The sequence below is a fragment of the Nicotiana attenuata genome, unplaced genomic scaffold (genome assembly GCF_001879085.1).
Source record: "Nicotiana attenuata strain UT unplaced genomic scaffold, NIATTr2, whole genome shotgun sequence".
Lineage (NCBI taxonomy): Eukaryota > Viridiplantae > Streptophyta > Magnoliopsida > Solanales > Solanaceae > Nicotiana > Nicotiana attenuata.
The window spans coordinates 347,809-374,620 of NW_017670789.1; the positions used below are offsets into that span (position 1 = coordinate 347,809).

At 36.2% G+C, this 26,812-nt stretch overlaps 2 protein-coding genes across 2 annotated transcripts; one reads left to right on the forward strand and one right to left on the reverse strand.

The window, feature by feature from the left end:
* Positions 1 to 7,490: 7,490 nt before the first annotated feature.
* Positions 7,491 to 9,294, reverse strand: LOC109243343 (protein SRC2 homolog). The gene has a single exon (XM_019410253.1). It carries the CDS (start codon positions 8,792 to 8,794, stop codon positions 7,811 to 7,813), a length of 984 nt encoding a protein of 327 aa, XP_019265798.1. The 5' UTR covers positions 8,795 to 9,294; the 3' UTR covers positions 7,491 to 7,810.
* Positions 9,295 to 21,720: 12,426 nt separating this feature from the next.
* LOC109243344 (equilibrative nucleotide transporter 1-like) lies at positions 21,721 to 26,193 on the forward strand. The gene is made up of 2 exons (XM_019410255.1): positions 21,721 to 22,435; positions 25,300 to 26,193. Exons 1-2 carry the CDS (start codon positions 21,922 to 21,924, stop codon positions 26,016 to 26,018), a joined length of 1,233 nt encoding a protein of 410 aa, XP_019265800.1. The 5' UTR covers positions 21,721 to 21,921; the 3' UTR covers positions 26,019 to 26,193.
* Positions 26,194 to 26,812: the final 619 nt, after the last annotated feature.

The following is a 26,812-nucleotide window of genomic DNA, read 5'->3' on the forward strand; positions in this document are numbered from 1 at the left end:
ATAATTGATTAAATGCTAGCTAAGAGATAGTATATATGTTTTGTTTTTGCTTTGAAGACAAGAAAAAATATTTCTGTACGCTTAAGATGTTATTACTAAGGGGGCCTTGCACTGCAAGGGATTAAATTCACTGCCCACAAAATTTCTAACATTTTCATTTCTCTGATATGTCTTAGAAGGCAACTCGCTAAGCTATAGAGCGCCCCTAGAATATCAACCACACAATTATATATGTTGGACACTGTTTTTAATGATATATATTAACTAGGAACTATTTTATTGTATAATTAGGAATAGAAACAAAAGAACTTGAGAGGAGTTTAAGGAAGAGACAATGTTTAATTTTTGAGTGTCTTTACAGAGGAGGAGTGCATAATAGTATCTACTTTAATTGTACTTATGGGCTCAAAATAATTTTTCCAAAAGGTGACTCAATTTAGACAAATTACCACATTTGTCGTTCCGCCCAATTCAGCTATATTTGTTTTGCTGTAGATATGAGCTTGAAAAGAGATCTAAAAATAGTGGTTGCAACTTCAAAGGCAAGCCTAATTAAGGGTATAATCATATATTGGACGCTGATGACACGATGTTCGCATATAACCTGCCCTGCTGCTTTGGGACCAAATGGATTATATTTGTACTAGGAGACATGATGATCATGATCAGATTGATTTTATCTAATTTTTGTGATAGACAATAAGTTTTGACTATGTATATGTTGGGCTGAAGGACTCATCCAATACGAGTCCCAATAGTTAGCTTCTGATTAGCTTCTGATTTTATTATTTTGGGCCTAATTTTGTATAGAACCCGGGCCCAGTTTGTTTTGTAATAAGTCATGTTTGACTATAACATGAGCTGAATTTTCTAGAAAGACACAGAAGAAAGCATAATAAAAATATCTTTCTCTTTTCTATATTTTCTCTCTCCCGTTTAGGGTTTCCTTCTCACTTAAGATTTCTCCGATTGACTCCGATAATGGAGTCTAACATGGTATTAGAGCACTTCAATCGATCCGCATCACTCAGAGCTTTCGTCCGATGGTAACCATCAAGTTTGGTTCGCTAGTTTCATTCAGATCAAAGAGTCTCCTGTCAGAATCTTCTGGAAACGTTTCTAAGCTCTTCGTCTCTTTCCCATTATTAGAAGACCTTAGCTTCTTCAGGTGTGCGAAGAAGGAGGGTAAAAACTCTGTTCTCTTATCTGCATGTGAAAACCTAAGTGAAATTAGGGCATTTTTGTTCTACTTGTGAAATTTGGGATCTGGACTGCTTCTGTGTTTTTCTACATTGTTAGTCTGGAAATTTATTTTGTGTGTGAATATGGAAGTCCTTCGTCTACTACTGAAGGTTTTGTCGAGATCATTGTGGACTCGTCTCACCCGTTCTATGTTCTTCCCTTTGATAGTCCTGGAAGTCAATTAGTTTCCATACCGTTTAATGGAATCGGTTTTGTACATTGGCGCAATAGTATGCTTACTTCCTTATCTCCCAAAAATAAATTAGGAATAGTGACTGGTAAAGTAGCTCAGCCTCTACCTAATTTTCCCTATTATCCCTTCTGGGAACGATGTAATCATATGGTGAAAGCTTGGATCACCAATTCTTAGACTAAGGAGATAGCAATGAGTGTTATGTGTCTCAACATTGTTAGGGAAGTGTGGAGTGACATAAATGAGAGGTTTGGACAGTCCAATGGATCCAAATACATTCAAATCCAAAGGAAAATTAGTTCTACCTCCTAAGGATCTTCTGATATTGCTACTTACTTTACTAGAATGAGGGCTTTATGGGATGAATTGAATTCTTCTTATGTTGGCCCTACATGCTCTTGTGGAGCACTACCCAAATTTATTGAAGACCAACACCTTTTTTAATTTCTGAGTGGTCTAAATGAGTCCTATTCCATAGTCAAGAGTAGCATCATGCTTATGTCCCCACTTCCATCTATTAGCAAAGCATATTCTTTGCTTCAACATGATGAAAGCCAAAAGGAAAACCAGCCTCCAAATTTGGGTTTCTCTGGTGATTCAGCCTCTTTTTCTGCTACTTCTTCCCAACATAATACTTCTGGGAACTATCAACATAATGCAATGCCCTTGAATCAAAGAATCAATTTTGATCAAACTAGGAAGTCTTCTTCTCTGTCTTGCAAATACTGCAAGAAACCTGGGCACACAGTAGACAAATGTTATAAGCTTCATGGTTTTCCAACTGACTTCAAGTTTACTAAGAACAAAAGGTCTGCTTCTGCTTCTTATGCACAAGTGGAAGATAATGCTGTTCAAGTGGTACCTCCAAATGAAACTACAGCTTATGGCTTAGCAAAGAGCAGTATCAGCACCTCATGTCCCTGTTTCAACAGGCTCACATATCAACTGGGAATCAATCTTCCACCTCTGGTGACAATATTGCCTATGCCAACTTTGCAGGTGTGTGTCACATACTTGTAAAACAATTGCCTATAGTTAATTTTGAAGTTCAATGTTTGTCTGCTCAATTAGGAAAGATACCTTGGATATTGCATTCAGGTGCAACTAATCACATGACCTCTAATAAATAATTTCTACACATTCTACAACCTTTACCTAAACCTTACTTAATAACTCTACCAAATGGATATAAAGTTAAAGCAATCTCTACTGGGTCATTACAACTTAGAACAGACATTATCTTACATAATGGACTATTGGTTCCTTCTTTCCACTTCAACCTTATTTCTGTAAATCAACTTCTTTCTCAATTACAATGCTTAGCATTATTTAGTAGTTTCTCTTGTTTTCTACAGGGCCCTTCTCTGAAGAGGCCACTGGAAATTGGTAGAGCTTCTCATGGACTGTATTTTTTGCTTCCTGATATGCATGAATGTTCATCTTCCTTTCCTGTCAATCCATCTGGTAATGCATGTAATGTTTCTAACACGTGTAATGTTTTCAATTCTGTTATCCCTTTCCCCAATCCCTCTTGTAATTCTACTACAAATGTTAATAAAATGGAATTTTTTTGGCATCAAAGATTACGCCATATGCCTCTTCATAAGATGAAATCAATTTCAGTTTTATCTGATATTGTCCCTTCTAGACAATCCTTTTCATGTTCTATTAGTCCTATGGCTAGACAACAGAGACTTCCTTTTCCTGAAAGCCATATAAAGTCTACTTATCCTTTCCAGCTGGTTCACTTAGATCTTTGGAGACCCTATAACACCAAAATATACAATGGTTTTAGATATTTTCTTACCATTGTTGATTATTTTTCCAAAGTAACATGGACTCACTTATTATCCTACAAAAGCAATGCATTCACAATCATTAGAGCCTTCACAGAGATGGTTCAAACCCATTTCCACTCATCTGTTAAAACATTCAGAGCAGATAATGCTTTTGAACTAGGTGGGAGTTCTGAAGCAAAAGCATTCTTCTCTGAAAATGGCATCCTTCACCAAACTACCATTCCTCACACACCACAGCAGAATGGAGTGGTTGAAAGAAAACACAAACATCTTTTGGAAACATCTAGAGAGCTTTACTATTTCAATCCCATCTTCCTGTTAAATACTGGGGTGAATGTGTGTTGACTGCAACTTATCTCATAAATAGGATGCCATTTTCTATCCTAGACAACATCTCTCCCTTCTAAAAACTTCATGGCACTCCTCCATCATATGATCACCTCAGATCATTTGGATGTTTATGTTTTGCCACTACCCCCAAACCTGGGAGGGATAAGTTCCAATCTAGAGCTATCAAATGTGTCTTCTTAGGCTATCCTTGTGGTAAAAAGGGATACAAACTACTTAATCTCACTAATCATTCCATAATCTTTTCTAGAGATGTTGTGTTTCATGAACACACCTTCCCTTACTCTTCTCCCTCTCCTCCTATAAAACCTTTTTCTTCTGTTCCTTTTGAGGATGGTATACCCTCCTCATCCTCTCTTCCCTCTCTTCCTCAAGTCCTTCCTTCCACTCTTACTTCTCCTGTCCCTGATTCTCTTTTCTCTAATTCCTCTACACCACATCCTCCTCCTTCTCCTATCCCTGATTCTCTTGTCTCTAATTCCTCTACACCACATCCTCCTCCTTCTCTTGTCCCTGATGTTGTGGATTCTCCTCCTCTCAGAAAATCCACTAGAACATGTCACCCTCCTACTTACCTCAAGGATTTTGTCTGTTCTTCAGTTATTATCAAATCTGATTCTAAAATTCCTAAGGTTTCCTTCACTGAGTTGCACATGCAAGAACCTCTTTCTTACCAGCAGGCTGCCTCTCATCCTGCTTGGCAAGAGGCTATGCTACAAGAATTTAAGGCTCTAGATGCAAACCATACATGGGATATTGTTCCTCTTCCTCCTAACAAGAAGCCTATCCCTTGTAAGTGGGTTTATAAGATCAAGCAAAATTTGATGGTTCCATTGAAAGATATAAAGCCAGGTTGGTCATTAGGGGTGATACTCAAAAGGAGGGCATTGATTATAATGAGACATTATCTCTTGTTGTCAAGTTCACCACCATCAAGTGCCTACTTTCTCTTGCTGCCAGGAGGAACTGGACTGTCTATCAACTTGATGTGAATAATGCATTCCTTCATAGTGACCTCCATGAAGAGGTTTACATGAAACCTCCACCTGGTCTTCAGATTTCTGCCCCCTTGGCTTCTGGTTCTTCTCCTTTGGTTTGCAAACTTCTCAAGTCTCTCTATGGCCTCAAACAGGCTTCCAGGCAGTGGTTTTCTAAGCTGTCTGAAGCTTTGTCCTCAAGGGGCTACATTTCTAGCAAGAATGACTACTCACTCTTCACCAAGTCATCTTCTTCTTCTCTTACCGTCATTGTTGTTTATGTTGATGATATATTACTTGTTGGGGATGATGTGACTGAGCTTGACAATTTGAAGTCCTTCCTGGACTTCCAGTTCAAGATCAAGGACCTAGGATCTGTCCATTATTTTTTGGGTCTTGAAGTTCTGAAGACTCCTCATGGGTATTTGGTTAGTCAGCACAAGTTTGCATCTGATCTATTGAGTGAATTCAACTTCCATCATTTTAATCCAGTGGTCACACCTCTTGAGTCTTCTGTCAAGCTCACCCCTGATATGGGACAACCCCTTACTGATCCCAGCCTCTACAGACGTTTGGTGGGCAAATTAAATTTTTTGCAGCACACTCGACCTGATATTGCCTTTTCTGTACAACATTTGAGTCAATTCCTTCAGACTCCTCAGGTTCCTCATATGCTAGCTGCCCTCCATGTTCTTAAATGATCCTGGATAGGGTATTCTTCTCTCCAGCATTTCTGATCTTTCTCTTGTGGCCTATGCTGATTCTGATTGGGCTGCTTGTACCCAATCTCGCAAGTCTATAACTGGTTTCTTCATTAAATTTGGTGGCTGCCCAATTTCCTGGAAATGCAAGAAGCAACCCACTATCTCGCTTTCGTCTGCTGAAGCTGAGTATAGATCTTTGAGGAAAGTTGTGGCTGAGTTCTCTTGGTTGGTTCGCCTATTTGGTGACCTGGGTTTGGTCTTCTCTTCCCCTATTCCTGTTTTTTGCGACAGCCATGCTGCTTTGCATATTGCCAATAACCCTGTTTTCCATGAAAGGACCAAGCACATTGACATTGACTGCCATTTTGTTCGTGATTATTTGCAATCTGGTTTGATTTCTCTCCACCATATCTCTACTTCTGATCAACCTGCTGACATTTCACCAAGTCTCTTGCAGGCCCTTTTCATTATCATTTGCTTGGCAAGCTTGGAGTGGCTTCCCCCTCCAGCTTGAGGGGGGGTGTTGGGCTGAAGGACTCATCAAATAAGAGGCCCAATAGTTAGCTTCTGATTTTATCATTTTGGGCCCAATTTTGTATAGAACCCGGGCCCAGTTTGTTTTACAATAAGTCATGTTTGACTATATACATGAGCTGAATTTTCTAGAAAGACACAGAAGAAAACATAATAAAAATATCTTTCTCTTTTCTATCTTTTCTCTCTTCCGTTTAGGGTTTCCTTCTCACTTTAAGATTTCTCCGATAATGGAGTCTAACAGTATACGGTTAAAATCGGACCCATCCGATTTTAGTATTTGCCCGAGACTAGGGAGTTGCATCGAAGGTCGGCCCTGTAGTGGATCATACCAAAGCACGAGGACAAGGTACCGAGTTCGGGAACGAGGTACCTGTCAAAATCGAGGTCAGTGGCGATCGAGATCAAATGAGACAGACATCGAGCGAAATCGGAGATAGCACAATAACACAAAAGCGAGATATCCGTGACTGGTCGAAGATCATGGCGTTAATCTCGGAACGGATCAAATCAGGAACAGTTAATTAGCTAATCATGGGATTTCCTTCTATAATTAGAGTTATACCGTAAGTAGAATTCCTCTACTATATAAAGGGGGGTTCTAATCATTTGTAGGACACATTGTTCACACATATCAAAGCAATATAACATTTTCTCTTTAACTTATATTCTTGTTCATCAGCTTGCTTATTTCTTAACTGTTTTGGTACCGATCAGTTCGTGGGCATTCTAGCTTGAGGGTTGAATTGCGTTTCAACACTGGTTTGCTTTACCTTATTGTTAATTTCTATAGCTAATCTTCATATTCATCAATTGGTATTAGGTGAAACCACGTGTCCTTAAAACCACATTATAAGTTTAATTGTTATTCAATTTTTAGGGTAAACAGACTAAGCTATGTGATAAACAATATGTTTTGAAAAATATTTCCTCCATACCAAACACACTGTGATTCTCTCTACTCTAAGTTCTCCTCTAATTTCTTTGTAGTTGCACATGTTCATCTAGAGAGTTGCCTTTTAATCTCTTAAACAATAAATGCAGATTATCTAAATTGCACTACGTCCAAGTCTTAAGTCTTTGGCGTTACTCATCGGGAAAGCAAAGAAGTATTGACGTTATCTTGTGTTTGAGGAAGAAAATTCCAGGTTGCTGGTTGTGTACACCCTGAATTGTCTAGAGTTTAGAGGAAAGCTTAGAGATTTTGGGTGTGGCTTATAACGATAATCTGAATTTAATTTGCGATGAAATCCAACATTACAATGGTTAGTGCTAAAGAGTGTTCTCTTGGAAGGTATTTTTGGATGAGTGGTACTAACATTATTGAACTTAACTTTTCCATAGTAGTATAGCAACAATAACAACAATATGTGTATTCACACGAGTGAGATCTAGGGAGGATAGTGAATACGCATACCTTGTGAATTCAAATTGTGCACAAAAAAACATAAGATTAAGACGCGAGTGGATGGATCAAACATGCTTTGAATACAAAACCATATTGCTTTTTCCTTCATCTCCAGCAGAATTACTGAATACATGTACAAATAGTTTACATTGAGCAATTGAGTGAGATCGCGCAATCTAGAGCCTTATGGAACCCTACAGGGATGTGGTTGTGGAGGAAGGAGAATTCAAAATGTGCACATAAAAACATGAGATAAAAGCCAGGCGAGTCAATGGATCAAACAAATTGAAATACGCATATGGAATGATTTAGGTTCCTTCATCTTCACCAGAATTACCTAATAAATGTATTAATCGCTTACGTCTAGCAATTAAGATCGCAAATCTGCCTAATGGAAGTTTGGACATAAACATCCAAATTGATAGCAACAACTTTCGTCCATTACATGTTATGTGTTCGACACTTCACATATTACATCGAACAACAATTAAAAGCATAAAGTTTACAAGCTTTAGCTTTCAAGGTTAAAGAACCCAATTTTTATCTTTCAGGATAATTCTACCATAGAAAATGTAAATCAAAGTCAACTAGATCAAGTAATTTTCCTAGAAATCATCACCATCATAATCATCATCGGCGAGATCATCCTCAACCTTCTCGGCAGCCTTATCTGCGATGTTATCCTCTATGTGATCAATTCCCTCTGCAATCGCGAGTCCACCCAACGCCCCTGCAACCGCACCCACAGCCAATCCTGCTCCTAACCCCATTCCTCCAAATTTGCCCTTCTTCTTCTCCTCGTACTTATACCCTGCTTGCTGCCCGTAGCTTCCCTGCCCGTAATTCCCCTGCTGCTGCCCGTAACTACCCTGTGAATAACCCGGCTGCCCGTAACTACCTCCCTGAGAGTACGGCGAAGGAGGAGCACCGTAACTCGGTTGTTGTTGACCATAAGGCGCCGGAGCAGGAGCGGCGCTGTACGGATAACCTGACGGCGGCGCAGCGTAGGGAGCAGGTGCACCGTACGATCCGCCGTAAGGTTGCGGCGGCGCAGCAGAGGGAGCAGGTGAAGGAGCACCGTATGATCCGCCGTAAGGTTGCGGAGGCCCAGCCGGGTAATCCCGTGATCCAGGTGGTGGAACACCGTAAGGAGGCGCATAATAAGGATCCGGCGCACGATAGCGCGGATCACGAACGCTGACCTCAACTTTCACCTTCCCTTGAGGGCGACCAGAAGGACGCTTCAAATCGAGTGAACGCTCACAACAGTTGCCGATGCCGACGGTATCGACGACGTCACGGAGGTGAAGCTTGGCGGAGCCGATGAGAGGCTTGGTATCCTTTTCGGCGTTAGCGTGAACGATGTCGATGTACAAGGTGGATTCCTCGATCGGGGAATACAAAGGAATCACAAGCTTTTCGTCCCAGTAAGGAGACATGTCACCATTTTCGTCGACTTTTGTGGAGCATTTAGCTTTAGGGTCAACCCAAACAACAGCATAGGGCTTGAGACGGCCGTAACGCCAATTCACGTTCTTCAAATCCTTAGCCGATGAGATCTTCACTTCCACCTCAAATCGTGATCCCATTTTTCAAAAGTACAGTGAATTTCGATAAGAAACTGTATAAAAATGCCTAATGGCAATTTTCCTTATAAACGGAAGTACTGGAGTGAGTATTTATAGCATCGTAGCATGAATGGTTCTTCATATCACTAGTAATATTTCATTATTGATTTTGGAGTTCCATTAATGACCTTGGGCTTTTTATGTTGAAATATGTACACATTAGGCAGGCTTGGTTCTGTTAATGTCAGTATCTAAAGAGGGTATATGAGTAAATATATAAACCAAGAAAAAAGAGCATTAAGCGGATTAGGCAAGGGGAGGGATTTTCCTTAGCCCAGAAGATTCGAAAGAATTCGAGGGTTAGGCTACCGAGGAAGGTAGGACACGTGGAGGGATATCAATGGTGGTTAATATGTGTAAAAAACGTGAGGGACCTGGACCAGGTAAAAAAAAATACATAAGTACTACTAGTAGATGTCTTAGGGAATATAAATGGAAGACAGGTGAGAACTGTGAAGTCCAATAAGAAAAACAAGATCATCTAGGGGCAAGCATATATTCCTTCTTTCCTTCGCTATACGCGGTGTCAACACGCCTTTTTTTTTTTCGGAAAGTGGAGAGGTGAGGATGGGTTAAGGGGTTGGGGTGGGGGTGGGGGGGGGGGTGTGGAGGGGGAAGAAGGTAGGTTGGCTTCTCTGTGGCCGTTTTATTTATGACGTGAGTCATGCTTAATAACAATGGTTTTCTAGAGGGAAACAAAAAAAACACGATGCACCTACATCACGGAGAATATGAGTACTTACTTATCATGGTTAAGTAATAAATTATTAATATAATTTATATATATTGTTCATTTATTTGATGACACTTGAATACATGTAAATTTTTACCTTTGATTACTTTTTTCTTGAAATTATTAGTAATTGTTTAGCATTAGTAAAGAGAACCAATTATTGTCGCAGTATATACTTTTGGATAATCCTGAGCTAACTTTTTAGTGTCGGATTTGGTCAAAGATCTATTTCTTCAATTAAATAAATAAAAAGGAGAAATTTTTACTTAGCAATGCTATACTACAAATCAGACATGTTGATTGAGCTATTCTGTCTAATATAAGTGTAGTAATTTCAAGCCAAAGTCGTTATGCAGCGATCATCACACGACTTTAGAGGTGATCAAAAACTAAAATATTTTGACTTCACGGTTAAGATAACTTATTCATTATTTTATGTATAAAAATATCATTTCTCAAATTGCTTTCTCTCCTCTTGCACGTTCACGTGATTATGAAGTTTTGGTCGGTAATTTTCGCTCAAATTTAAAAAGAAAGTGTGGCTTGTATTCAGGGGCGGATTTAGTGGGCGGAAGGGGGTTTACCCGTGTAAAGTAGAGAGACAATAGAGAAATCTCTCTTGTATTGTATTCAAGAAATAACAAGTATATATACAAGTACATAGAGCCTTAACTATGGAAAGAATCAAAAAGGAAATCCTATAAATCTGTTGTGAATCCCTATAATTATGTTAGCTATGTATATTACATAAGATTATGTCTACATTCAGATTATGTCTACATTCATTATCTAACACTCCCCCTCAAGCTGGAGCATAGATATTGATCATGCCCAGCTTGTTACAAAGGTAATCAACTCGAATTCCATTCAACGCCTTTGTGAACAAATCAGCCGGTTGCTCTCCTGTCTTCACGTAGCCAGTGGAGATCAAGTTCTCCTGAATCTTCTCATGAATAAAATGGCAATCAACCTCAATATGCTTAGTTCTTTCATGATACACCGGATTTGACGCAATATGGAGGGCAGCTTGATTGTCACACCAGAGTTTTGCTGGTATTGGATGCTCTAACCCAATTTCAGTCAACAGATGATGTATCCATATAATCTCACATGTAGACTGTGACATAGCTCTATACTCGGATTCTGCACTAGATCAAGATACAACACTTTGCTTCTTACTCCTCCATGATACCAAGTTTCCTCCAACAAAGACACAATAACCTGTAGTAGATCTTCTATCAATTTTCGATCCACCCCAGTCAGCATCTGCAAAACACTCAATATGAGTATGATTGTTATTGCTATATAATATACCAAGTCCAGGAGCTCCTTTCAAGTAACACAAAATCTGTTCCAAAGCTGCCCAATGTTTGATCGTTGGTGCAGACATGAACTGGCTAACAACACTTACCGCAAAAGCAATATCTGGACGAGTCACAGTAAGGTAGTTTAATTTCCCAACTAACCTCCTGTATCTCTCTGGATCGTCAAAAGGATCACCATCATCTTTCATAAGATGCACATTAGGAATCATTGGAGTACTGCTAGGTTTAGCTGCCAACTTTTCAGTTTCTGCAAGCAAGTCAAGAATGTACTTTCTCTGAGACAAAAGAATTCCCTTCTTGCTTCTATTTACTTCTACTCCCAAAAAGTATTTCAACTGGCCCAAGTCCTTTGTATGAAACCTAGTATGCAGAAAAGACTTGAGGAAAGAAATCCCAGCATAGTCATTTCCTGTGATAACAATATCATCAACATATACAACGAGGAGAATAGTGCCAGCTACTGATTTCCAATAGAAGACTGAGTGATCGCACTTACTCATTTTCAACCCAAACTCCTGAACTACCTCACTGAACTTGCCAAACCAAGCTCGTGGACTCTGCTTCAAGCCATACAAGGACTTCTTCAAATGACAGACTTTCCCATACTCCCCCCCTGAGCAACAAAACCGGGTGGTTGCTCCATATACACTTCCTCCTGAAGATCACCATGAAGGAACGCATTCTTGATATCCAACTGATGTAAAGGCCAATTCTCGGACGCAACTAGACAAATAAATAAGCGGACAGAAGTGAGTTTGGCAACCGGGGAGAAGGTGTCAGAGTAATCCACCCCATAAGTCTGAGCATACCCTTTCGCCACAAGTCTGGCCTTAAGTCTTGCCACAGAACCATCTGGATTAACTTTAACGGTAAAGACCCACTTGCATCCCACTGGTTTCTTTCCCTTTGGTAAATCTACCAAATCCCATGTGTGGTTGTCCTCTAAAGCATGTATTTCCTCAAGCATTGCATCAGACCATCCGGGATGATTCAAAGCCTTCTTCACTGTTTTGGTTACGGAGATGGAGTCTAGAGAAGCAATCATAGATCTAGACGTAGAGGATAAGTGGTCATAGGAAACAAAGTTAGCAACAGAATATGTCGATTTGCAAGTACGTGTACCTTTGCGAAGAGCAATAGGAAGATCAAGGTTATCTGGAGGATCAGGCAAAGAAGAATCAGATGATGCAGGAACTGGTGCGGGACATGTAGCATTTGTCTCTCGCCTCCGCGAATAAACTTGAACAATTGGAGGTCTTGCTGGAGCAGGTACTGAAGGCATAATAGTCGATTGGTGCTCAATTGAAGAACTGGGAGATCGAAGAGTATCATCTGAATATGTCGATTTGCAAGTACGTGTACCTTTGCGAAGAGCAATAGGAAGATCAAGGTTATCTGGAGGATTAGGCAAAGAAGAATCAGATGATGCAGGAACTGGTGCGGGAGATGTATCATTTGCCTCTCGCCTCCGCGAATAAACTTGAACAATTGGAGGTCTTGCTGGAGCAGGTACTGAAGGCATAATAGTCGATTGGTGCTCAATAGAAGAACTGGGAGATCGAAGAGTATCATCTGATTGTTCTGTCAAAGTACGGGTAACCTGATATACTAGCCACTCATCTTCCTCCCCCTGGCTTGTAGAAATGGGAGGTGCATAGAAGAATGGTGTAGTCTCTAAAAATACCACATCAGTTGACACTAAATATTTGCCAAGCTCAGTAGAATAACATCGATACCCCTTCTGAAGGCGAGAATAGCCCAGGAAAACACACTTCACGACCTTGGGATCCAACTTGGTAAGAGATGGTCGAACATCTCGAACATAACATGTGCTTCCAAACACCTTAGGTTCCACCGGAAATAATGACTTATTCGGAAAAAGAACACTATAAGTCACATTACCATCGAGTACACTAGATGGCATGCGATTAATCAGAAAACAAGCCGTAGAAACCGCATCAGCCCAGAACTGTTTAGGAACCTTCATTTGGAACAAAAGTGCTCGAGCTGTCTCAAGTAGATGCCGATTCTTCCTCTCAGCAACTCCATTTTGAGAGGGTGTATCAACACATGAAGACTGATGTAATATACCATGTTGTCTCATGTAGGACTGAAATAACTCTGACATGTATTCTTTAGCGTTATCACTCCTTAGAGTACGTACTGAAGCATTGAATTGAGTTTTGACTTCAGCACAAAAGGCAGAAAAATGAGTAAACACTTCAGAGCGGCTCTTCATAAAGTAAATCCAAGTCATTCGAGAAAAATCATCTATAAAAGTGACAAAATACTTATGCCCAGTTTTAGAAACAATCGGACATGGTCCCCAAACATCAGAATGGACCAACTCAAAAGTTGACTCAGCTCGCGTATTAACCCTTGGATTTAACGAGATGCGATGGTGTTTTGCAAATCGACATGACTCACAATCCAATGATGAAATATTCTGAAACTGAGGACAGAGCTTCTTTAACAAAGGCAAAGAGGGATGTCCAAGTCGACAATGTGCTTCAAAAGGAGACACGATACTAGAGCATGCAACAGACCGTGGCTCCCATTCATCAAGAATGTAGAGATCACCAGATATATATCATTTACCAATAACCTTCATCGTCTTAAGATCTAAAAACAAACAATGATCGGGAAAGAATGCAACACAACAATTAAGGTCTTTGGTAATTTTACTAACAGAAATCAAGTTAAAGGCCAAGTTTGGTAGACTTAATACAGATGACAGGGTAATAGAGGAAGTTGGTTTAACAGTCCCAGATCCAACACTGCTACAAGTTGATCCATCAGCTACAGTAACCGGAGAGGGTGCTTTATGTGAGCGAAAGCTAGAAAAAATATTTGGATTACCTGTCATGTGATTTGTAGCACCAGAATCGATCACCCATTTATTGGAAGAGGTGATAAGACATGTTTTATCTGACCCAGCAAAGGCAGTAACTGAAGAAGATTCCTTAACTGATTTATGATATTGAAGGAATTTTAGAAACTCATCCGAAACCAATATTGTTGGACTAGGAGTTGTTGCATTATTATTCTTTACCATCATTTTTTTTTCTTTCAATAACAAACTGATTAAACTAACAGAGGTCCCCGAAGCTAAAAGATATTCAAATAGATACTGGTAGATACGAAATCAACAATCTATTGAACAGGATTCAACTTTAATAATCCACTCAACCAAATCAGAGAACCAAACGAATTTGTCCCCAACTCAAACAAAATTAGAGACCAAAAAAGTTTCTGATAAGGAAAGATCCAACAGACAATATCAAGTCACTAATCGATCACCATAGTGAGTCAAAATTAAAGATGCAAGCTTCTCACACAGGCAGCCTCCAAGAAAAATACCACAGAATTAACGAAATCGAATAACCAATAAACCAAACTCAAACCTGACCAAACAAAGTGAGAATACGATCTGGTCTGAGGTTGTTCTTTGCCAAAATGTGGTTCTATGATCAGAGAACCACCACAAGTCAATTGGAAATGTCAAAAAGACCTCAGATTAGCTTCCGGCCAAGGAATTTCCGGCAGCGGATTCGAATCAACTCCGGCGAGCAGTAGACCTGCTCTGATACCATGTAAAGTATAGAGACAATAGAGAAATCTCTCTTGTATTGTATTCAAGAAATAACAAGTATATATACAAGTACATAGAGCCTTAACTATGGAAAGAATCAAAAAGAAAATCCTATAAATCTGCTGTGAATCCCTATAATTATGCTAGCTATGTATATTACATAAGATTATGTCTACATTCAGATTATGTCTACATTCATTATCTAACAACCCAAACCCCCTTCGCCGAAAAATTACACTGTGTATATAAGGTAAAATCTGTTTTTTACCTCTATATATTAAGTTTTGAACCCCCTTAACACAATTCAAAAGTGTAGTTTAGTGGTTAAGGGGGTTCAAAACCTTTGTAAGATTATAGATTCAATTCCCACTAGCTACAAAAAATTTTTTTGAACTTTCATGGAGATCCTGCCTCTGCCACTGCTTGTACTCCATGGTAACGAAGTTTTGTTTGCTTCACTTTGTGCTTCAAGGGTTAGTACCCATGGCATTTTTTGTTTGTTTGTTATCGGACTTCCTAAATTAGCCTTGTGGTCCAACAACCATTGCACTTACTACATAGATTTCTAAGAGGAGACATGTTTTCTTCAACATCTAATTTCTAAGACGAGATGGTGTTTGTTTCCTGCTGCCAAAGATATTAACAGGAACTTTATCACTCCTTGAGTTTGGGCAACTTGTAGATTTTGGCCTTTGATGGGCCGAATATTAACACAAAGCAAAATGGACAAAGATCACTTTTAACCCCCGATCAAAACTATTTATATCCGATAGCTATAAAAGTGTATAAAATTTATATATTTTTTGTACCTAACATATAGAAATATATATATGTATAAAAAAATACACGCTTTGTTACTCCTTGAGAGCGGCTATACAATATTGTTTTCCCAAGCAAAATAATTCTCCTCTGAAAATCTTCAGAGGCCCACAATCAGATAATTCCATGTAAACACTATTTATATTTATATAAGGAATTTTTTCCTTTCTACATAATATTTGAAACTTTATTACTAAAATTCTCCTAGTTTTGTATATTACCCGCTTTAAACAAGGATTACTTACAAATTATATACAATCCATTATTAGTATCTCAAATTAGGGGATTTAGTTCCACCTTTTTCCTTTTTTTCTCTCCTCTCCTTTTTCCCTATTCTCTGGCGCCTCTCTCCATATATAATCCATTATTAGTGCCTTAAATTAGGGAATTCAGTTACACGCTTTTCCTTTTTTCTCTCCTCTCCTCTTTTCCATAGTGCCCTAACTGTAGTATTTTGTACGACACTTTTCATGAACCTTTCAAACGAGAAGTGCCAAAACGGCAATGTGTTCCAGAAACTTCAGTTGCTAATGAATCTCATCCTGGCACCAGCACCACAAGGGAAGATGAGAAGAAAGTTGGGGATGCAAGCAATTGTGAAGAAAGAAACACTCCTGAAGAAGAACAGGTTTTTAGTCACCTAGTTTCATGCTAATGTTGAGAGTGCAAAGAGCACATCGGTGCATTTTCGAAGAAGATGAAACTTATTTGTTTTAAATGCTCAAAAATATTCTTGTATCCTAAACTATTCCCACGAATTAATGATGGTGCTATCATAACTCATGGTCGTAATGATTTTCATCCACAGTAATCATTGCGATTATCGTCTATATATTCACTACAACATTACACATCTATAGCTATGAAAAATATTGTAGCTAAATATGAAAATTTTTGTGGCAAAACACTTTTGCCACAATGTAGCATTCGTAGCAAAATGTAGCGTAGCTAAAAGTTAGCTACAGACTTTATATGGTCTATGGCTAAGGAGTAATACTTATTGCTACAGAAATTTTGTGTGTTGTAGCTATGATTGTACAAGCTTTTTGCTACGAAGAATATTCTTATAGCAAGTAATTTTATTCCTTTGCCACGACGAACAAAATTTGTAGCAATCTTCATATTGTAGTTATGAAATTTTGTATTGTAGCAAAAGATTTAATTTATTTGCTATGCAAACTCAAATTTTGTGGCTATTTCTATAGCCTAGACTCGTGGCAATAGTACTCATCTTTAGCTATAACTTAAAAACTCCATAGCTATGAATTGAAGCATTTGCTATAAACCTTTTCATATTGTAGCTAAAATTCCATACTTTTAGCCATGAAAATATATAGAACTATTAGCCACGAAATATATTAGGAGTATATGTTTAGCTACGAATTCAAAAATCCATAGCTAAGATTCCATTTTCTTTTGCCATGAAGCATAAAATTGTAGCAATAAATTTTCTTCATTATTAGCCACAATATTTCATATAAAGCCTATTTAGAAATACAACCAAATTTTGGCAATAAAACATATAGGCAACTGTAGCATAAATCTTCTTCAATTACGTAATAAATGCAATATATTAGCAAAAAAATTTAACAAAGGTTCAACAATATCAATTCAAATATTAAAACATCGTTTGGAACATATTAATAAGCTTTGACAAGAGGAAAAACATGTGCCCGTCGACCTTGATACTTTTATAACTTCTCCACAAACTGCAATAACAATAGAAAAAAAAGCAAATAACTAATGATACAATGAAGCATTTTTATATATGAAAATTAAATTTTATTTTAAATGTGAATACTACCTTAAAGAATCATATATATACAAATTTATTAATATAAAAAGACATTAATAAAAGTCTAAGTTACTTACTGTTAGATGGTATTTTGTTGTAGACCTTGTGCTACAAGTATCATTTGCAATTTTTCTTCCCATTGCGTACTCATCTCTGCTAGCTGATCATTCATATCTTTCTTGATTTCTTTAATTTGTTCCTTAGCTTCCTTTTTAACTTCTTCCACACGCCCATTTGCCTCTTTTCTGGTCAATTCTAGTTGCTTTATAAGCTGTACTTTTGTTGGTCTACCACCAAAATATTTACTGATGTTTTTTTCGGGTCCATATGCACGAAGATATCCATTTTTTTTCAGCCCCAAGAACTTTTTCAAAGATATCATCATCATTTAAAGAAATTTCTCCTTCTTTTTGCTGCTTTTTAAATTGGTCGAATTGAACCTACAATCAAATAATGCAAATCAATTAAATATATGCACAAATGTATACTATAAAAGGAGATAAAAAAGAAAAGAAAACACATCAACATTACAATAACATCTTGTTGAAAAGCATCAACTTGTTTTGCTTTTTTTCTCTTGCGAGATTCCATAAAAACTTCAACACGGGAAGGAGCTTTTTTATTTTTTTTCTCCTGCAAAAAAATAATTATTATCATTAATAGAATAAAATATGTGAATATAATTCTTCTAAATTCGTTCTAAAAATATTATTATAGTGTTCTAAAAATTGTTAACTTGCTTTTGAATCAAAATACTTCTTCTTCAACTTGTACCTATACTCTCTATAGAGGTCACTCATTTTACCACGAATTGCGCTTTTTCTTCACTCGGACACATCAAAATTAAACTTTTCCTATAAGAAATAAATACCATCATAGTTTATGATCATATATTCTAGTAATTGTTAATCCATAAGAAATTATAAAATATTATAGAGTTATTAATTTGTTAGTTTTTCTTACCAAAACGATGTCCCACATATGGTCGTTCTTATCTTGCTCAATCTCTTTCCAACCATTTATCTTTAAAGGGCAACAAGTTCGGCTTCTAACTGTTTGGCCCAAAAACCAAATTAATATGCTTGCATTCTCACCAATTGCTTGATGATCCTCATCAAATTCTACCGGTAGTTTTTGTCCCTCCTGTAAATTAATTATTTTCACGCACCGTGTAGGACCTCTAGTTTTTCTTTTCACAGCGTTGGAACCTAGAAGATTAAATAAATAACGTCAAGTAAAAATATCGATATATGTGACTAAGATCAATAAAGATAATGCTTACCTGTTCAATTTGCAGATTCATGTTCTTCTACAACTGCTTCCATCGCCTTTTCAAACTCATTACCCCTAACACTATTTTCTCCAAGAGAAATACTCATAAAAATATCATAGCGAAAATAAATTTAGCGGCCACCACGTTAAATCCAAGAGTACTCATCAAGTTAGCTAAAGTTATAAAGAAAATAAATTTGAGCAAAGCAAGTCAATTGACGAATGACGATAAATCATAGCACTAAAAAATCAAACAACTCAATTAAAAAATATAATATGTAGCATCAAAGTTTATAACATCAATTGAACTTTTAAAAATATTTGTACCCATCATATAACCACATATTTTTCAATGAGTTTGAAAGTAACACAGAAAAAGATGTAAATTTCTTATCTTTAAGGTCCTACAAAAAGCAGTCACCGAAAATTCAATTCTTAATAAATTGAACCAAAAAAGTATCAAAAAGTAATATATGCTGATAATTTAAGAACAAGGGAAGTAGTCAAAATCTACAAAATTAGACAAAATAATACAAATTTATAGGTTGAAAGTGGGATTGAGACAGAGAAAGAAAATAGAACCTTTGCTTCTAGGGATGACAAGATAAGTAATAAAAAATTTTGCCCCTCCATTCTTGGCTTTCTTTTGTGAGTTTAGTGCTTTAGGGTTTTTTGCTTTCTAATCTCTCTAATAGAAAAGGGACGTGATTTTAGTTTATTCTCCCTAATCTCTCTAATAGAAATGGAGGCTTTGATTTAGGACAAAATATTTAGAGGGAAAAATGTGGAGGGAATCTTTCGTTTTTACTTTGGAGGCTATCAAATTATTTTGGTGCTAAATTTAACATGGATAAAAATGTGGACGGAATCTTTCGTTTTTACTTTGGAGGATATCAAATTATTTTGGTGCTAAATTTAACATGGATTAATTCTTTTGTATGATTAGAATAATAAAATTAAAATGCATATTTAATTGTTGTGTTGAAACTATTTTAATTTAGATTTAACTTGATATGTGATTGTATGTCTGATATTTTCAGTCAATAAGAAATTAATTGTAGGCACCCTATAAAATCTTTCTCATATTCATTTTATAAGTATTGAAAAACGGATTTATTTCTCAATTAGTACAATCCACATAAGTTAAAATATTAATCAATTCCAAATATTTAAATATTAGGACTTCTTACCTAGCTAGTTTAATAAGAAAAAGATTTAATACTCCCTTCGTTCACTTTTACTCGTCCACTATACTAAAAATATATTTTCACTTTTACTTGACCACTATACTAAATCAAGAAAAAGATAATCTTTTTTTTTCTTCGTCTGTTTTTCTCTTATCATTAATTTCTCATTTTCAAAAGGGGTTATATGGTAAAATACATACTACAATTATTACTTCTTAAGGGGCGTGAAAAGTCTACAGTGAACAAGTAAAAGTGAATGTAAGAAGTATATAAAATTTAAGTTAATTTCAAAATCCTAAATATTAGGAAAGTAACTTAAATTATAATTTCGTCTATTGTGAAAGTTATTTTAAAGGGTAAAAAAGACAATGATATTTAGTTAAGGGTCTTCATGTTTTTAATATAGTATAGATATAGATAACTTATTAATAATTGAACAATATTTAAAGTTATTATGTATTTGATATAAACTACAATACATGCACACGTCTATATTAACTATTTTAAATTATTAGATACTAGGGGTGACAATGGTTCGGTTCGGTTCGGCCGGTTATTTTATAAAATTAGTACCATACCAAATTTTTGGTTATTTTATTATATATAACAAAAATTAGACTTTTCGAAACCGTCCCAATCATGCCGGTTTCTCTTCGGTATCGGTACGGGTTCGGTTAATTTTCGGTATTTTTTAAATATCATGTAAAATTCACCAGAAGTACAATGCAATAATATATGTTCTTTTTATAGGACTTAACAAAACTCTCTAGACATTTTTATTGTTTAAAGGGTGATGAAGTAAAAAAAAAAATAAAAGATGGCTAGAGTAAAGATTCATCAACTATTCTACAACAACGTAAAAGAATCAAACAAAGGCGAAAAAATATAAATCACACGAGTGGAAAGATATTAACCAAGTTGGGACTCAAGAATAAAGTCTATAGGAGGTTAAATATTCAAAAAGATAAATCTGAATTATATGAAAGGAACCATATTCAATACATTGTAGTTTGCTACTCATATTCGCTAGAATACTTTGAGTCTTGCTAATGAAGATTACTAGTTTAAGATTAAAATATGTATAGCAGGCATGAACAACTATATATGTTGATGTTAATTCTTCAATGTTGGCACTGTTTACTCCCACAGTAAGCCACCATTGTAATTATGTATGAATTGCTTTCAGCATCTTTAGACCATGTAGATTCCATGTTGTATATAATTTTAGCACATCACGGTTTCAACATGAATCTGTAATACATGTAGCTACTATGACAAATAAATGTAGCTATTATGTCCCAACAATTGCTAGGAGTTTTGAAAATTGAAGCAAGACTATTCTTTTAGCTATAAAATTATGTGCAAACAAATATATTGCGGCTAAAATATTACAATAGCTACAGTGATGTCAGATGCATAGCAAAAAATTAAAATTAGCTACAATACTTATTGTAGCTTTATAAATTCGTTGTTATATTATTTTGCAATGATATTCAATCGTAGCTATTGACCCTACTATTGCCATGCTTTTTATAACTTGAAGCAAAGATGTTCAATATTTTATCTGACATAATTTGTCGTGGCAAAAAGGTTATTATCGCTACAATAGTTCAAACACTTGGCAAAAACTAATAATTAGCTACAAAATTTTAGTGTAGCAATAAATTTGTAGCTATTTAGGCAGTTATTGCCACGACATAAATTAACTATAGCAAAAATGAGGTATTAGCTCTGCCAATTTAATTTTTATAGCTAAGAAATTTCAGCAATTTGTGAATAGCCACGAAACTCTAATTTTTAGTAATAGCCACAAATTTTATATTCGTAGCTAAGAATTTATAGCTGTAGATGCATAATGTTGTAGTGATTTATATTTGAAGGGTATATATGCCTTCGAAACTATACAAGGAATTTTCAGTAAGCTAATGATGGCTTTATTTGGAACCTAAACCAGACAAATTAAATGCCGGAATATTTAATTTTGATACAAATTTGATATTCTATAACAATATATAAACTAAAATATATATAATTGATATATTTGTATATAGGAGATAATTAAATTAATACCTGAGTAGGGAGGATAATAAAATTTTCAATAATGTATAAATATATAAAAATCCCAAAAAACACACACATCAAGTAGTAGATGTGTGAAGTCCAATAAGAAAAACAAGATAATACTATATTCCAATTCTTTCCTCCGCTATACGCGGTGTGAACACGCCATTTCCTTATAATTTGCTTCCGGACCAAATGGCCCCTTTCTTTTAAAAGATTTCCCATGTTGCCCCAGAGTATCATGCAGCAAATCTTTCCACGCCGTTGACCTTCATCCTTCCGAAAAAACTGCCCAGCACCGCCGATGGGTGACGAAGATTCTGAATCAACAACAACTCTACTGATTCCCTCATCCGATCCAAATAATATCCCCAAGGACTCATTCCACATAGCCTATGTAATCTACTTCTTCCTCGGCTCAGGTTACGTTCTCCCATGGAACGTCTTCATCACAGCCGTTGACTACTTCACCTTCCTTTATCCAACGGTCTCAGTTGATCGTACTTTCGCTATCGTAAACATGACACTCAGTTTGGTTTGTCTGCTATTCATAGTTGGTTTTGCTAATAAGTCGAGTTGCTTTGTGAGAATTAATGTTGGGATGTTTCTGTATGTGGTGGCTTTGGTCATGGTTCCTTTGATGGATTTTTGGTATGTTAAGGGCAGAGTTGGAGTTTATGGTGGGTTCTATGTTACGGTGGGGCTTGTTGGGCTTTCTGGGGCTGCGAATGGGTTGGTTCAAGGTGGGGTAATTGGGTCCGCCGGAGAGTTGCCAGATAGGTACATTCAGGCTACTCTAGCAGGAACTGCTGCTTCAGGTATAATTTGTTCGTTTAAATTCGTTTAGATTCTATGTATTGACTTAGGTAACTACAACTTGATAACTATTACTCTCTCCTATCTACTTTACTTGACTTTTGGCTGTTTTTATATATATTAAGAAATTTAGCTTTTGGTTTTAATTAACAATTAAATTGACCATATTAACCTTATTTTATTTATTGAAAATATAATAAATATTTCTAGGCTTTTTACTCTAATGACAACTTTGAAAAAAAGAAATTAATTCTTTTTTGATATCTGAAAAAATCAATATTATGGATCATAAGAAAAATACCAAAAAATTAATTAAAGTGGACCGGAGGGAGTAATTGTTAATCTGAAAAATATGGAGTAATAAATAACTTGCTAGCATAGTGTAGTTGTTAGTGTATTTATAACTTAAATCATTTTTTCCTTAGTTTTGTTTTATATGGTATTTGTTTGAGCATGGATTTTATTATGTGGATATCGGAAGTATTAAAGTAGAATTGAAATTTTATTTGAAATAGAAAACAATGTTACTCCCTTTAAAATTAAACGAGGTACTTTCATTTTTAGTTTGTTCCAAAATAAATAACACATTTTTAAATTTAGAAATAATTCTACTTTAAACTCTTCATTTTACCCGCTTTACCCTTAATGAGAAACTTTTATATACAAATGTCATGGCCCCACACAGCTTTTACCCCTTAAACTTTTAAGATCACAAGTTTCAAAAGTCTTCTTCTTTTATCTTAAACTCCATGCCGAGTCAAACTAACTCATTTAAATTAAAACGGAGGGAGTATCATTTATTTGGTATGTCCCCAAAATAACAAGAGTCATATAAATTGGAACTAATGAAATACTAATAATAGGTTTAAAATAAGATTGTGAAAGTATCCAATTCTCGATATTAGTATTATTTATAAGAAGAACAATCAACACGAAAATATCCGGATACTGAAAGCTTGGAGTGTCAAATGGGCGGGTTGGGTCGATTTCGGGCGAGACAAAATGGGTTGAGTCAATTTGACTCGCCCAAAAATTACTTGGGTGAGATAGGTTGGGGTCAAGATGGGCTAAAATTTGGGTCATAACCCTACCCTCCCAACTTCTACCAAGCTTTAACTAATAAGTGTTATTTTCTTAACAAATGAATAATTACTAAATATATATATTTTTTCTTTTGTTATATGGTCATATAACATATCAACCAAATAAAGATTATTTCTAAAATATTTTGGCAAAGTTATTCATGGATCAGTTTGTGCTAAAAAACAGGTCAACTTTAAATGGTTGAGATAGGCTGGATTATGATGGATTGAGTTCAATAAATTAGGGTCGATAATCAATCCAACCTTAGGCGGGTTGGGGGTCAATTGGGTTTGGGCCAAATTTGATAGCCCTATTGAAAGCCAAAGAATAAGAGGAGATTTTCTCCAAATTCCTGACTGATAACAACTTAATTGGTAATATCAATTGATTCTTTTTCTCGTTGCTAGCTGATTTAAACTCGAGACTCAGTATGTTGAGGGAATATAAGTACTGTATTATTTGCACTTTCTCCATTGAAATTTGTTGATTTGAATGAAAAGTTTGTTGGGTTCAAGAAAGAAATGTAGTGGTGTCCTTCTCACTTTTATTTAATTGGAATTGTATATGGGGTGAATGTACAGAATATCCAATCCACCTCAATGACTACCTGCATTTTCTTACTAATCAGTCAATAGATTTACGTTTGAGGTCATCAAAGATTAGAGCTAGACTTGATGTTTGTACTAGACAATTTTTATATGTTGGGGTTAAATAATTTTGCAAAATGATCTGTAGGAAAGATTGAAAAGCCTATTTTGCAAATGAAATTGGTTTTCACTAGTGTTCGGATTTTGTTGCAGTCTCATATAAACAAATTTATTCTTCTTCATAGAAGTCGGCCTGATGTGTGTATAGGTCTAAATTTGGTGACTCGGCAGTAACGGATAAGCAAGACAAAGGACGGGGTCGACCATGGTAGAACAACTGAAGGTTGCTCTCAAGACGGTTGATGCCAAAGACGGGCAACTGAGATGAGGAAATAACGGTAGCATATATTCAAATATGGACGCAAGGAATATTTCTTTGGATATTCTTTGTTTTGTACTTTTTAGGGTTTTTGAGAAATATCCCTTATAAATAGGAAGAGATAGAGAACAAAAGGGGATCTTCATATTATGAGAAAGAACACTTTGTAAAAGGTTGACCCGAAAGAATATACTAAAGTTGTCTTATTCATTGATTACATTACTCGAGCATACATTTTTGATTCTATATTCACAAGATCCAAAGGTTCCTCGACCCCCTCTTATTTCCCTTCTTTCCACGCTGTTGTCAGGGGAAGGAACCTTCCGAATCTTACAATAATTGGGTAGTAACTTCCTTTTGTTATGGTAGTCGCATTTATTTATATTCATTGTACATTTATGTTGTTGTATTTATGAGTATTTAATCAGCTCAAACATATTAGCTAACGTCGTTTATCTTGTCTACTTCATCTAACATTTGGTCTAGATTTTATTATTCTTAATTACGATTCACCCCTCTTCTCATCATTAATTGGTCTAATCAAAAGGCTTAATACTTTTTGGTCGGCTTTCCATTAGACTTCTGCTTGATATTTTTTATTGTTGAACAGGTCATCTTTTTCATGGTTTAACTAGTTGAACTTTTCTCTTTTGGATTGAGTAAAGATGATTTAACTGGTTTGAATGTAGCTGGACTATCTGATATTTTAGTTGATGATGACCCTGGTTCTGTCACTTTGTAATTTCCTTTTTTTAATTCAAACATATTCCCTGACAACAATATATAACTGTGTCTAGACTTTTGTTCTGTGTTGCAGGTGTCCTTGTTTCGTTGCTTAGAATTTTCACAAAAGCTGTTTACCCACAAGATGCAGATGGGCTGAGAAAAAGTGCAAACCTTTATTTTATTGTCAGCATTGCTATGATGATCTTGTGCATTATTCTTTATAATGTGGCACACAGGCTTCCAGTTATTAAATACACTGATCTTAAAACTCGGACAATGAACGAGGAGAAGTATGGCCTAACGAGAGGACTATGGAGATCGACCTTGTGGGACATTGTTGGGACGGTAAAATGGTATGGCTTTGGAATCCTAAGCATTTATATGGTCACTTTGTGCATATTTCCAGGATATATTACAGAGGACGTGCACTCTCAGCTTCTGAAGGATTGGTATCCGATCCTGTTGATTACTGGCTACAATGTTTTTGATCTGGTTGGGAAGTCTCTTACTTCTATATGTTTTCTCGGAAATGCTGAGGTTGCAGTTGGTGCTTGCTATTCGAGGTTGTTGTTTTTGCCTCTATTCTATGGTTGTTTGCATGGGCCCAAATTCTTCAGGACAGAGCTTCCAGTTACTATACTAACTTGTCTTTTGGGGCTAACTAATGGCTACCTTACTAGTGTGTTAATGATGTTGGGTTCAAAAACTGTCCGGCTGCAACATGCAGAGGTAGCTGGGACTGTGCTTGTTTTGTTCTTAATATTTGGTCTGACAATTGGTTCTGTTATATCATGGCTATGGGCTATTTAGTTTGTTGGCGACTTGTTAACATTAGTTCCACCGAATACATTGTCAATATTCATACGCCACGTCAAAGTTTGCATACACATTATCCTCCTCAGAATTCATTTGTGGTATTACACTTGTGTTGTTATTGTGGGCATTCCATTATTAGATATGTGCCCTGATGTATGTCCTTTACTTATTTATTTATTTTTATTTATATGTTAACAGTTTATTATTGGCAAATTTCAAGAAACATGTCTATTGCATCTTCTTCTTGCTCCTATTATCCTTCTGTCGCACAAAAAGAAAATATTACGAATCAGTGAACAAAATTGACTGAAAAGAGGATATTGAAATGGAAAAATAAATCTTTAGACACAAGACAAGGTTTTATTAGAACTTCTCGTCACGACCCAAAATCTCAACCCGTCATGATGGCACCTAACACACCGGCTAGGCAAGCCGCAACACAACAATAAAGAAACAGAACATTGGAACTTATAGAAATAACATAAGTCTGAAATCTCTATACAACCAATACTGCTAATACAGGTAGGTCCCCCAGAATACAAGTCTGAAACTAAATAGTAATACTGTTTGAACTGAAACAGCAGTACATATGAAAAGACAAATCAAACTGCGGCCAAGAATGCAACTCTACCTTGCCTCTCGAAGATCAGTCCAACAAGCCAATCTACTGCTGATAACTGGTCCCCACACTTGAATTTGCACAATTAAGTGCAGAGTGTAGTATGAGTACAACCGACCAAATGTACTAACAAGTATCATAACTAACCTCGGCGAGGTAAAAGAAACGA